At 43.3% G+C, this 13,442-nt stretch overlaps 1 protein-coding gene across 4 annotated transcripts in view; it reads right to left on the minus strand.

The window, feature by feature from the left end:
• Positions 1-13,442, minus strand: part of LOC140201111 (uncharacterized) — a 62,607-nt gene that overhangs the window by 12,117 nt on the left and 37,048 nt on the right. For 3 of the 4 annotated variants that reach the window (XM_072264723.1, XM_072264722.1, XM_072264721.1), the window contains exon 6: positions 12,145-12,277. In XM_072264723.1, coding sequence (XP_072120824.1) covers positions 12,145-12,277 — 133 coding nt within the window. Of the gene's footprint in view, positions 1-691; positions 825-12,144; positions 12,278-13,442 lie in introns of all 4 variants that reach the window. The other variant, XR_011886776.1, reaches the window with a different exon arrangement.

Consider the following 13,442-nt stretch of genomic DNA (forward strand, 5'->3'; position numbering starts at 1 on the left):
AGATCATTGATGTAGATGACAAACAACAAAGGACTGAGCACTAATCCTTGCAGCACACAATTCGTCACAGGTCTTCAGTCAGAGAGGCAACCATCTACAACCACGTTCTGGCTTTACGCAGAAAGCCAATGTTTAATCCAATTTTCTACCTCATGCTGAATGCCGAGGAGCTGAACCTTCTTGACCAGCCTCCCATGTGGGACCTTGTCAAATGCCTTACTAAGGTCCATGTAGACAACATGCAACCCCCTTGTTCATCTACCCTTCCTGGTAACTTCCGTGAAAAACTCTATAAGCTTGTTTAGGACATGACCTACCGTGCTGACTATCCTTAGTCAGTCCATGTCTATCCAAATACTTATATATCCAGTCCCTTAGAATACCTTCCAATAGCTTTCCATTAACTGATGTCAGACTCATTAGCCTACAATTTCCTGGTTAATGTTTAGAGCCTTTTTTAAACAATGGAACAGTATCGCCACCCTCCAATTCTCTGGTAGCTCTACTGTCGCTAAGGATTATTTAGTATCTCTGCTAGGAACCTGGCAATTTCTGCGCTTGCCTCCATAGGATCTGAGGAAAGACCTTGTCAGGCCCTGGGGATTTATCCACTCTGATTTGCCATCAGGGGTAGCAAACACCTCCTCCTCTGTAATCTGTGCAGGGTCCATGAAGTTGATGCCATTTTTACCTCACTTCTCTTGACTTTGTGCCCATCACATGACTGAATACAGATGCAAAGAATTCATTACGATCTCTCCCATTTGTTTTGGCTCCACACATGAAGTCCATTCTGGTCTTCCAGAGGACTATGTTGAGTTCATCTGGTAGAGATTAAGAATAGTGAAGGGGAAAAAATCACTGATGAGGTTTTTTCTATAGGCTACTTAATAAAAATATTGCAGTGGCAGAGGCGATTAACCAAGAAATACTGAAGCTTGTAAGACAGACGGCAGTTGTCACGGAATCTTGTAGTCAGGGATCCTCTTGGAAAGAGTGATCATAGTATGATTGAATTTCGCATACAAATGGAGGATGAAATAGTTAGATCTAAAACTAGTGTATTATGCTTGAACAAGGGAGACTACAACAGGATGAGGGAGGAGTTGGCTAATGTGGATTGGAAGCACAGGCTATTTGGTAGGACAGTTGAGGAACAGTGGGAATACTTTCAAAGAGATTTTTCACAGTGTTCAACAAAAGTATATTCCAGTCGAACGTAAGGACAGTAAGTGTGGGGAGATCCAACCCTGGATAACTAAGGTAATAAAAGATAGTATCAAATTAAAAGCTCGTGTACAAAGTCGCAAAGAGTAGTGGGAGACTGGAGGATTGGAAAACTTTAAAAAGCAACAAAGAACAACTAAACAAGAAATAAGGAAAGAGAAGATAGAGTATGAAAGTAAATTAGCACAAAATATAAAAACAGATAGCAAAAGTTTTTTAAGAATATATAAAGCGGAAGAGGGTGGCTAAAGTCAATGTAGGTCCCTTGGAAGACGAGAAGGGGAAATTGATATTGGGTGATAAGGAAATGGCTGAGGCATTGAATGACTGTTTTGTGTTTGGTCTCACGGTGGAGGACACGTCTAATATGCCAAAGGAGGATGTTATGGATGAAATGGGAGGTGAGGACCTCGATAAAATCACTGTCAATAAAGAGATAGCGATGAGCAAACTAGAGGGCCTGAAGGTAATAAGTCCCTGGTCCTGAAAGGGATGAATCCCAGGGTGCTGAAGGAATTGGCGGAGGTTATAGTAGACACATTGTTAATCATTTATCAGAACTCTCTACACTCTGGGCAGGTCCCAGCGGATTGGAAGACAACAAATATCACGCCACTTTTTAAGAAGGACGTGGTGCACATCGGTACCAATGACATAGCAAGGAGAGTGAGGAGGTCCTGGAGAGTGAGTATAGAGAGCTTGGTAGGAAGTTGAAAAGCAGGACCTCAAGGGTGGTAATCTCAGGATTGCCACCTGTGCTACGTGCCAGTGAGGGTAAGAATAGGATGCGCTGGAGGAGGAACAAGTGGCTGAGGAACTGGTGTAGGGGCAGGTGGACCTATACAAGAGAGACAGGTTACACTTGAACTACAGGGGGACCAATATCCTTTCAGGGAGGTTGTTAGTGCTATTGGGGAGGCTTTAAACTAGATTTGCGGGGGGATGGGAACCAGAGTGCAGAGCTGACAGAGTGGCTGGGGTGAAAATAAATGATGTTAAATGTTCAAGCAAATCCGCTAATAGAAAGGTTGTGAGTGGTGGTAAAAACCTTCTGAGGTGTATATATTTCAATGCTAGGAGTATTGCGGGGAAGGCGGATGAGTGAGCGCATAGATTGACACGTGGAACTATGATGTTATAGCAATAGTGAACTTGGCTACAGGAGGGGCAGGACTGGCAGCTTAATATTCCAGGGTTCCGATGTTTCAGATGTGATCGAGGCAGAGGAATGAAAGGTGGGGAAGTAGCATTGCTTGTTAGGGAAAATATTACAGCAGTGCTCAGGCAGGACAGATTAGAGGGCTTGTCTACTGTGTCTTATGAGTGGAGCTGAGAAACAGGAAAGGTATGGCCACATTAGTGGGATTGTATTACAGACCACCCAATAGTCAACAAGATTGGAAGTGCAAATCTGCAGAGGGATAGCAGGCAACTGCAGGAAATATAAAGTTGTGGGTGGTAGGGGATTTTAATTTTCCATACATTGATTGGGACTCCCATACTGTTAGGGGTCTAGATGGTTTAAAGTTTGTAAAATGTGTTCAGGAAAGTTTTCTAAATCAATATATAGAAGGACCAACTAGAGGGGATGCAATATTGGATCTCCTGTTAGGAAACGAATTAGGGCAAGTGACAGAAGTCTGTGCAGGGGAGCACTTTGGTTCCAGTGATCATAACACCATTAGTTTCAAATTGATCATGGATAAGGATAGATCTGGTCCTAGGGTTGAGGTTTCTGAACTGGAAGAAAGCCAAATTTGAAGAAATGAGAAAGGATCTAAAAAGCGTGGATTGGGACAGGTTGTTCTCTGGCAAAGATGTGATTGGTAGGTGGGAAGCCTTCAAAGGAGAAATTTTGAGAGTGCAGAGCTTGTACGTTCCTGTCAGGATTAAAGGCAAAGTGAATAGAAATAAGGAACCTTGGTTCTCAAAGGATATTGCAACTCTGATAAAGAAGAAGAGGAGTGTATGACATGTATAGGAAACGGGGTAAATAAGGTGCTTGAGGAGTATAAGAAGTGCAAGGAAAATACTTAAGAAAGAAATCAGGAGGGCTAAAAGAAGACATGAGATTGCCTTGGCAGTCAAAGTGAAGGATAATCCAAAGGGCTTTTACAGGTATATTAAGAGCAAAAGGATTGCAAGGAATAAAATTGGTCCTCTTGAAGATCAGAGTGGTGGGCTATGTGCGGAACCAAAGGAAATGGGGAAGATCTTAAATAGGTTTTTTGTGTCTGTATTTACTATGGAAACTAGCATGAAGTCTATGGAATTAAGGGAAATAAGTAGTGAGATCATGGAAACTGTACAGATTGAAAAGGCGGAGGTGCTTGCTGTCTTGAAGAAAATTAAAGTGGATAAATCCCCGGGACCTGACAGGGTGTTCCCTCGGACCTTGAAGGAGACTAGTGTTGAAATTGCCGGGGCCCTGGCAGAAACATTTAAAATGTCGCTGTCTACAGGTGAGGTGCCGGAGGATTGGAGAGTGGCTCATGTTGTTCCATTGTTTAAAGAAGGATCAAAAAGTAGTCCGGGAAATTATAGGCCAGTAAATTTAACGTCGGTAGTAGGTAAGTTATTGGAGGGAGTACTAAGAGACAGAATCTACAAGCATTTGTATAGACAGGGACTTATTAGGGAGAGTCAACATGGCTTTGTGAGTGGTAGGCCATGTTTGACCAATCTATTGGAGTTTTTCGAAGAGGTTACCAGGAAAGTGGATGAAGGGAAAGCAGTGGATATTGTCTACATGGACTTCAGTAAGGCCTTTGACAAGGTACCGCATGGGATGTTAGTTAGGAAAATTCATTCGCTAGGTATACATGGAGAGGTGGTAAATTGGATTAGACATTGGCTCGATGGAAGAAGCCAAAGAGTGGTGGTAGAGAATTGCTTCTCTGAGTGGAGGCCTGTGACTAGTGGTGTGCCACAGGGATCAGTGCTGGGTCCATTGTTATTTGTCATCTATATCAATGATCTGGATGATAATGTGGTAAATTGGATCAGCAAATTTGCTGATGATACAAAGATTGGAGGTGTAGTAGACAGTGAGGAAGGTTTTCAGAGCCTGCAGAGGGACTTGGGCCAGCTGGAAAAATGGGCTAAAAAATGGCAGATGGAATTTAATACAGACAAGTGTGAGGTATTGCACGTTGGAAGGACAAACCAAGGTAGAACAATGGTAATCACTGAGGAGTGCAATAGAACAGAGAGATCCGGGAATACAGATACAAAATTCCCTAAAAGTGGCGTCACAGGTAGATAGGGTCGTAAAGAGAGCTTTTGGTACATTGGCCTTTATTAATCAAAGTATTGAGAATAAGAGCTGGAATGTTATGATGAGGTTGTATTAGGCATTGGTGAGGCCGAATCTAGAGTATTGTGTTCAATTTTGGTCACCAAATTACAGGAAGGATATAAATAAGGTTGAAAGAGTGCAGAGAAGGTTTACAAGGATGCTGCCGGGACTTGAGAAACTCAGTTACAGAGAAAGGTCGAATAGGTTAGGAGTCTATTCCCTGGAGCGTAGAAGAATGTGGGGAGATTTGATGGAGGTATATAAAATTATGATGGGTATAGATAGAGTGAATGCAAGCAGGCTTTTTCCACTGAGGCAAGGGGAGAAAAGAAACCAGAGGACATGGGTTAAGGGTGAGGGGGGAAAAGTTTAAAGGGAACATTAGGGGGGGCTTCTTCACACAGAGAGTGGTGGGAGTATGGAATGAGCTGCCAGACGAGGTGGTAAATGCGGGTTCTTTTTTAACATTTAAGAATAAATTGGACAGACACATGGATGGGAGGTGTATGGAGGGGATATGGTCCGTGTGCAGGTCAGTGGGACTCGGCGGAAAATGGTTCAGCACAGCCAAGAAGGGCCAAAAGGCCTTTTTCTGTGCTGTAGTTTTTCTATGGTTTCTATGGACGTAGGCAAAAGATGGGTAACTATAGGCCAGTTAGCTTAATATCTGTAGTTGGGAAAATGCTTGAAGCTGTCATTAGGAAGAAATAGCGAAACATTTAGAAAGGAGTGGTTCCATTAGACAAACGCAGCATGGATTCAGAAAGGGTAGGTCCTGTTTGACAAACTTACTGGAGTTCTTTGAGGACATAATGAGTGCAGTGGATAGTGGGGAACAGGTGGATATCGTATACTTGGATTTCCAGAAGGCCTTCGATAAGGTGCCGCACAAGAGACTTATAAATAAGATACGGATGCATGGAGTTGGAAGAAGTGTATTGGTTAACCAATAGAAGGCAGAGAGTTGGTATAAATGGGAGTTTCCCCGGTTGGCAGTCAGTGGTGAGTGGGGTGCCACAGGGGTCGGTGCTGGGCCCGCAGCTGTTTACCATTTACATTGATGATTTGGAAGAGGGGACTGTGCGTAGTGTAGCAAAATTTTCTGTTGACCCTAAACTGAGTGGAAAAGCAAATTGTACAGAGGATGTGGAGAGTCTGCAAAGGGATATAGATAGGTTAAGTGAGTCGGCCAAGGTCTGGCAGATGGAATACAAATTGGTAAACGCAGATCATCCACTTTGGAAGTAATAATAGAAGAGCAGATTATTATTTAAATGCTGAAATATTGCAGCATGCTGTTGCGCAGAGGGTCTTGGGAGTGCTTATTCATGAATCACAAAAAGTTAGCTTGCAGGTACAACAGGTCATTAAGAATGTTGGCCTTCATTGCTAGAGGGATTGAATTCAAGAGCAGGGAGGTTATGCTGCAACTATGCAGGCTACTGGTGAGGCCGCACCTGGAGTACTGTGTGCAGTTCTGGTCTCCATACTTGAGGAAGGATATACTGTCTTTGGAGGTAATGCAGAGGAGGTTCACCAGGTTGATTCCAGGGATGAAGGGGTTAACCTATGAGGAGAGATTGAGTCACCCGGGACTATACTCTCTGGAATTCAGGAGATTGAGAGGGGATCTCATAGAAACATACAGAATTTTGAAAGGGATAGATAAGATAGAAGTAGAAAAGTTGTTTCCATTGGTAGGTGAGACTAGAACGAGGGGACATTGCCTCAAGATTCAGGGGAGAAGATTTAGGACGGAGATGAGGAGAAGCTGTTTTTCCCAGAGAGTGGTGAATCTGTGGAATTCTCTGCCCAGGGACGCAGTTGAGGCTTCTTCACTAAATGTATTTAAGATACATTAGATTGGTTTTTACACAGTAAGCGAATTAAGGGTTATGGGGAAAAGGTAGGTAGATGGAGTTGAGTTTACCGACATATCAGCCACGATTTTATTGAATGGCATGGCAGGTTCGATGGGCCGGATGGCCTACTCCTGCTCCTATTTCTTATGGTCTCATGTTCTTATGCTTTCTTAACCACAGAGTCAACCTGCGCAACAGCAAGATACTTGCCAGATAGTTTCTGATACCATCAAAATTGGCCTTTCTCCAATTTAGAATCTCAACTCACGGACCAGATCTTACTTTGAAATGAATGACACTGTGAACACTAGATGCAGAGTGTTCCCCTACACAAACTTCTGACACCTGCCCTGTCGCCTTCAGATAGCAGATCCATTTCTCTACACACTTCATTGGGATTTCTTCGTATTAATGAAGGAAACTTTCCTGAACGTTTTTGACAAACTCTATCCCATCTATTCCTTTTACAGTGTAGGATTCCCAGTAAATATGTGGACACTTAAAATCACCCTTTAAAACAACCTTATGTTTCTTTCAACAGTCTGTGATCTCTTCTCTGTTCCTCTAAATCCTAAGGATTGTTGAGTTGTCTGTAATGCAGCTGCATTAACCTGGTCATACATTTCTTATTCTTCAGTTCCACCCGTAACGCCTCACTAGACAAGTTCTCCAGTCTGCCCTGACAGAGTACCGCCGTGCCTTTTCACCTGACCATTAAAGCTGCCCGCCCTCCTTTAATCCCTCCCGCTTTGTCACGTCTAAAACAACAGAACCCTGGAATACTGAACTGCCAATCCTGCCCCTTCTGCAACCAAGTCTCACTAATGGCTACAGTGTCATAATTCCATGTGTTGATCCATGTCCTGAGCTAATCCGTCTTTCCTACATACCTCTTGCATTAAAATAAATGCAGTTCAGGACACTAGCCAGGGCATGCTCAACCATTTGATTCCTGTCTTTGTCTGATGTCTTACCAACGTCTGTCTCCAGCAACCCTCCAGTAACTGTTCTGGCACCCTGGTTCCCATCCCCCTGCGACTCTAGCTTAAACCCCCCAGTGCAGCTTTAGCAAGCCTTCTATCAACTCTGTTTTGTAATTCAACGTTTCACACTTATTGTTTTGAATTTACAGTAATTGTAGGTATTTGTGCTGCATGCTGACCAATAGTAACTGCATCGCCTAGCACCTTGTACCACCTCCTGTCTGCCATCAGATTTCTGAATGGTCTATGGACAATGTTTTGTTATTCATTGTTTTACACTTATTATTTTGTATTTACAGTAATTTTATGTGTTTGCACTGCATGCTGACCAATACTGACTCTTCCATAGTAACCCCATCATCTGGCACCTTGTCCATCGCCCTCTCTGCCTAAGTGTTCATTGTTAGTGCTGTCAGTGACCCAGTTTCTGACACTCTCTCTGACAGTGTGTTCTGGAATTCCTGCTCCCTGGTTGAAGAGGAGCTGGCATATTCCCCTCTGAGTCTCTTCCCCTCACCTTAAGTACATTTTCTCAAATTTTATCTATCCCTGATATGGGGATGAGTTTTCTGCAGTCTAAACCCAGTCTAAACCCTATAGATTTTGGAAAGATGCAAAAATAACAGGTTTGTTATCATGGGTGACTTTAACTTCCCTAATATTGATTGGCACCTGATTAGTTCCAATGGTTTAGACAGAGCAGAGTTTGTTAAGGAGGACATAAATAATCTTCCAGAAATAGTAGGGGACAGAGGGTCCAGTGAGATGGAGGAACTGAGCGAAATACATGTTAGTAGGGAAGTGGTGTTACGTAAATTGAAGGGATTAAAGGCAGATAAATCCCTAGAGTGCTTAAGGAAGTAGCCCAAGAAATAGTGGATGCATTAGTGATAATTTTTCAAAACTCCTTAGATTCTGGACTAGTTCCTGAGGATTGGAGGGTGGCTAATGTAACCCCACTTTTCAAAAAAGGAGGGAGAGAGAAACCGGGGAATTATAGACCGGTTAGCCTAACGTCAGTGGTGGGGAAACTGCTGGAGTCAGTTATCAAAGATGTGATAACAGCACATTTGGAAAGCGGTGAAATCATCGGACAAAGTCAGCATGGATTTGTGAAAGGAAAATCATGTCTGACGAATCTCATAGAATTTTTTGAGGATGTAACTAGTAGAGTGGATAGGGGAGAACCAGTGGATGTGGTATATTTGGATTTTCAAAAGGCTTTTGACAAGGTCCCACACAGGAGATTAGTGTGCAAACTTAAAGCACACGGTATTGAGGATAAGGTATTGATGTGGATAGAGAATTGGTTAGCAGACAGGAAGCAAAGAGTGGGAATAAACGGGACCTTTTCAGAATGGCAGACAGTGACTAGTGGGGTACCGCAAGACTCAGTGCTGGGACCCCAGTTGTTTACAATATATATTAATGACTTGGATGAGGGAATTAAATGCAGCATCTCCAAGTTTGCGGATGACACGAAGCTGGGCGGCAGTGTTAGCTGTGAGGAGGATGCTAAGAGGATGCAGGGTGACTTGGATAGGTTGGGTGAGTGGGCAAATTCATGGCAGATGCAATTTAATGTGGATAAATGTGAAGTTATCCACTTTGGTGGCAAAAACAGGAAAACAGATTATTATCTGAATGGTGGCCAATTAGGAAAAGGGGAGGTGCAACGAGACCTGGGTGTCATTATACAGCAGTCATTGAAAGTGGGCATGCAGGTACAGCAGGCGGTGAAAAAGGCGAATGGTATGCTGGCATTTATAGCGAGAGGATTCGAGTACAGGAGCAGGGAGGTACTACTGCAGTTGTACAAGGCCTTGGTGAGACCACACCTGGAGTATTGTGTGCAGTTTTGGTCCCCTAATCTGAGGAAAGACATCCTTGCCATAGAGAGAGTACAAAGAAGGTTCACCAGATTGATTCCTGGGATGGCAGGACTTTCATATAAAGAAAGACTGGATGAACTAGGCTTGTACTGGTTGGAATTTAGAAGATTGAGGGGGGATCTGATTGAAACGTATAAAATCCTAAAGGGATTGGACAGGGGTCACGGTTTGAGGATAAAGGGGAAGCCTTTTAGGACTGAGATTAGGAAAAACTTCTTCACAGAGTGGTGAATCTGTGGAATTCTCTGCCACAGGAAACAGTTGAGGCCAGTTCATTGGCTATATTTAAGAGGGAGTTAGATATGGCCCTTGTGGCTACGGGGATCGGGGGTATGGAGGGAAGGCTGGTGCAGGGTTCTGAGTTGGATGATCAGCCATGATCATAATAAATGGCGGTGCAGGCTCGAAGGGCCGAATGGCCTACTCCTGCACCTATTTTCTATGTTTCTATGTTTCTATGTTAAGTGTGTCCAGGACGGATTCCTGTCACAGTATGTGGACAGGCCGACTAGGGGGAATGCCATACTAGATCTAGTACTAGGTAATGAACTGGGTCAGGACAAACATCTCTCAGTGGGTGAGCATCTGGGGGATAGTGACCACTGCTCCCTGGCCTTTAGCATTATCATGAAAAAGGATAGAATCAGAGAGGACAGGAAATTTTTTAATTGGAGGAGGGCAAATTATGAGTCTATAAGGCTAGAACTAGTGGGTGTGAATTGGGATGATGTTTTTCCAGGGAAAAGTACTATGGACATGTGGTCGATGTTTAGAGATCTCTTGCAGGATGTTAGAAGGGCAAGAAGGGGGCATGAGAAGGCCTTGGCGAGTAGGGTAAAGGAAAACACCAAGGTATTCTTTAATTATGTGAAGAACAGAAGGATGACAGGAGTGAAGGTAGGACCGATTAGAGATAAAGGTGGGAAGATGTGCCTGGAGGCTGTGGAAGTGAGCGAGGTCCTCAGTGAATACTTCTCTTCGGTATTCACCAATGAGACGGAACTTGATGACGGTGAGGACAATATGAGTGAGGTTGATGTTCTGGAGCATCTTGATATTAAGGGAGAGGAGGTGTTGGAGTTGTTAAAACATATTAGGATGAATAAGTCCCCAGGGCCTGACGCAATATTCCCCAGGCTGCTCCACGAGGCAAGGGAAGAGATTACTGAGCCTCTGGTTAGGATCTTTATGTCCTCGTTGTCCGCGGGAATGGTACCGGAGGACTGGAGGGAGGCGAATGTTGTCCCCTTGTTCAAAAAAGGTAGTCGGGATAGTCCGGGTAATTACAGACCAGTGAGCCTTATGTCTGTGGTGGGAAAGTTGTTGGAAAAGATTCTTAGAGATAGGATCTATGGACATTTAGAGAATCATGGTCTGATCAAGGATAGTCAACATGGCTTTGTGAAGGGCAAATCATGTCTAACAAGCCTGATAGAGTTCCTTGAGGAGGTGACCAGGCATATAGATGAGGGTAGTTCAGTGGATGTGATCAACATGGACTTTAGTAAGGCATTTGTTAAGGTTCTACATTGTAGGCTTATTCAGAAAGTCAGAAAACATGGGATCCAGGGAAGTTTGGCCAGGTGGATTCAGTATTGGCTTGCCTGCAGAAGGCAGAGGGCTGTGGTGGAGGGAGTACATTTGGATTGGAGGGTTGTGACAAGTGGTGTCCCACAAGGATCGGTTCTGGGACCTCTACTTTTCGTGATTTTTATTAATGATCTGGATGTAGGGGTAGAAGGATGGGTTGGCAAGTTTGCAGACGACACAAAGGTTGGTGGTGTTGTAGATAGTGTAGAGGATTGTCAAAGATTGCAGAGAGACATTGATAGGATGCAGAAGTGGGCTGAGAAGTGGCAGATGGAGTTCAACCTGGAGAAGTGTGAGGTGGTACACTTTGGAAGGACAAACTCCAAGGTAGAGTACAAAGTAAATGGCAGAATACTTGGTAGTGTGGAGGAGCAGAGGGATCTGGGGGTACATGTCCACAGATCCCTGAAAGTTGTCTCACAAGTAGATAAGGTAGTTAAGAAAGCTTATGGGGAGTTAGCTTTCATAAGTCGAGGGATAGAGTTTAAGAGTCGCGATGTAATGATGCAGCTCTATAAAACTCTGGTTAGGCCACACTTGGAGTACTGTGTCCAGTTCTGGTTGCCTCACTAGAGGAAGGATGTGGAAGCATTGGGAAGGGTACAAAGGGGATTTACCAGGATGCTGCCTGGTTTAGAGAGTATGCATTATGATCAGAGATTAAGGGAGCTAGGGCTTTACTCTTTGGAGAGAAGGAGAATGAGAGGAGACATGATGGAGGTGTACAAGATAATAAGAGGAATAGATAGAGTGGATAGCCAGTGCCTCTTCCCCAGGGCACCACTGCTCAATACAAGAGGACATAGCTTTAAGGTAAGGGGTGGGAAGTTCAAGGGGGATATTAGAGGAAGGTTTTTTACTCAGGGAATGTTTGGCGCATGAAATACTCTGCCTGAGTCAGTGGTGGAGGCAGATACACTAGTGAAATTTAAGAGACTACTAGACAGGTATATGGAGGAATTTAAGGTGGGAGGTTATATGGGAGGCAGGGTTTAAGGGTCGGCACAACATTATGGGCCGAAGGGCCTGTACTGCGCTGTACTATTCTATGTTCTATGTTCTATATGTCTCTCATAACTTTGTACACCTCAATCGTCCCCTTGAGCTCCCCTGCCCAATGGAGACCAGACTTAGCTTCTTCTTTCTCTCCTCATAACGGAACTGTTTCATCCCAGACAACATCCTGGTGGAGCTTCTGTGTTCTCCCACTGTTTCATTCAGATTCAATTCCTTTACCAACCATGTTTGATACAATATTATTGAAAGAAGATACAAAATAAAATGTTACTTACCCTTCTGGCTTCAATCTCTGTTGAAAACATGCCTGTTTTTTCACATAGCATATTGTTGTTACTAAGATGACCAGTACGAGGATACTGGTGAGAATACTGGCCAAGACTTTCCAAGACACACCTTCATCTGCTTCTGAAAAATAGCAAAGATTGAGGTAGAGTTTAATATTGGTAATGTGAATTGTCCTTTGAATGACAGGTTTAATATGTGAACACTGGAGGTCGATAGTTCTCCCTGAGACATCTCATTAACAGTCAGTAAGGGAGAGAGTGTTGTGTGAAGGATGGACTTACTGTGCTGCTATTGTACCGAAGGAAAGAAACATCAAGGTTATAAATAATAATAACCTACTTAAAGAGCAATTTTCATACAGACAATGTCAGCCATGGGTTAAAGTACAAACAGGAAAATAAATAAATATATATTCATGAAAATAGATTAGAAGCATGGCTAAATAAATGGGTCCTGATCTGATGTTTAGAAGTGTCAACCGAGTCTGCATCCCTTATGGTTTTATGAGTTACAGTATACGAGCATTGTTCAAAAAAGTTGATCTATCAATTACCTTTTGAGGGAGGATGGTAAACTATATATAATATGTTTTAACTGGGTTACCTGTCTGGACATGCCCCTCTGCTGACTGCTCCTGTGGCTCCACCCACAGGACCCTGAATAAAGGCGATTGCGCCATTGCTCCCCCTCTCAGTCCAGGGCAGATACTCAGCGTGGTTGAGGTCATATTTTACTGTTAATAAAAGCCTTTCAGTATTTACTCTGCTTCCATAGTTTTGGAGTAATTGATAGTGCATCGGGGAGATTGTTTACATTTAACAGACCGTCAGAAGAAGACCAGAGAGATCGAGCAGGATTACAAAAGAAAAACGATTCTGTGATGTACTCTGATCTCAGACCATTAAGAGCTTTAAAAGCAAGAAAGAGAACTTTGAAATCAATTTTTAAACATCCAGACAGCCAGTGCTGAGTAGCTAGGATGGCGGCGATATGCTCCCTCAGCAGTGGTGTTCTGAATGAGTTGAAGTGTGAACATTAATAACACTGGCTAGTTTCTATAATGACCTCCATCTACAATGTTAGTTTATTGCTCTCATTTTAATCAAAGGTGCAGGTTGTGAAACTCCAAGGGCAGTGACACTAATGTTTGTCCACCAATGAATTCCCTGGTGGCCTCCAGCACTGACCAGTACAGAGTGGGATAAAAACAGAATATGTTGGAAAAACTCAGTCATTCAGGCAGCCTTTATGGAAAGGAAAACAGTCAATATTTCTGGTTGAAGAT

Source organism: Mobula birostris, chromosome 8 (assembly GCF_030028105.1).
Source record: "Mobula birostris isolate sMobBir1 chromosome 8, sMobBir1.hap1, whole genome shotgun sequence".
In the NCBI taxonomy this organism is placed as follows: domain Eukaryota; kingdom Metazoa; phylum Chordata; class Chondrichthyes; order Myliobatiformes; family Myliobatidae; genus Mobula; species Mobula birostris.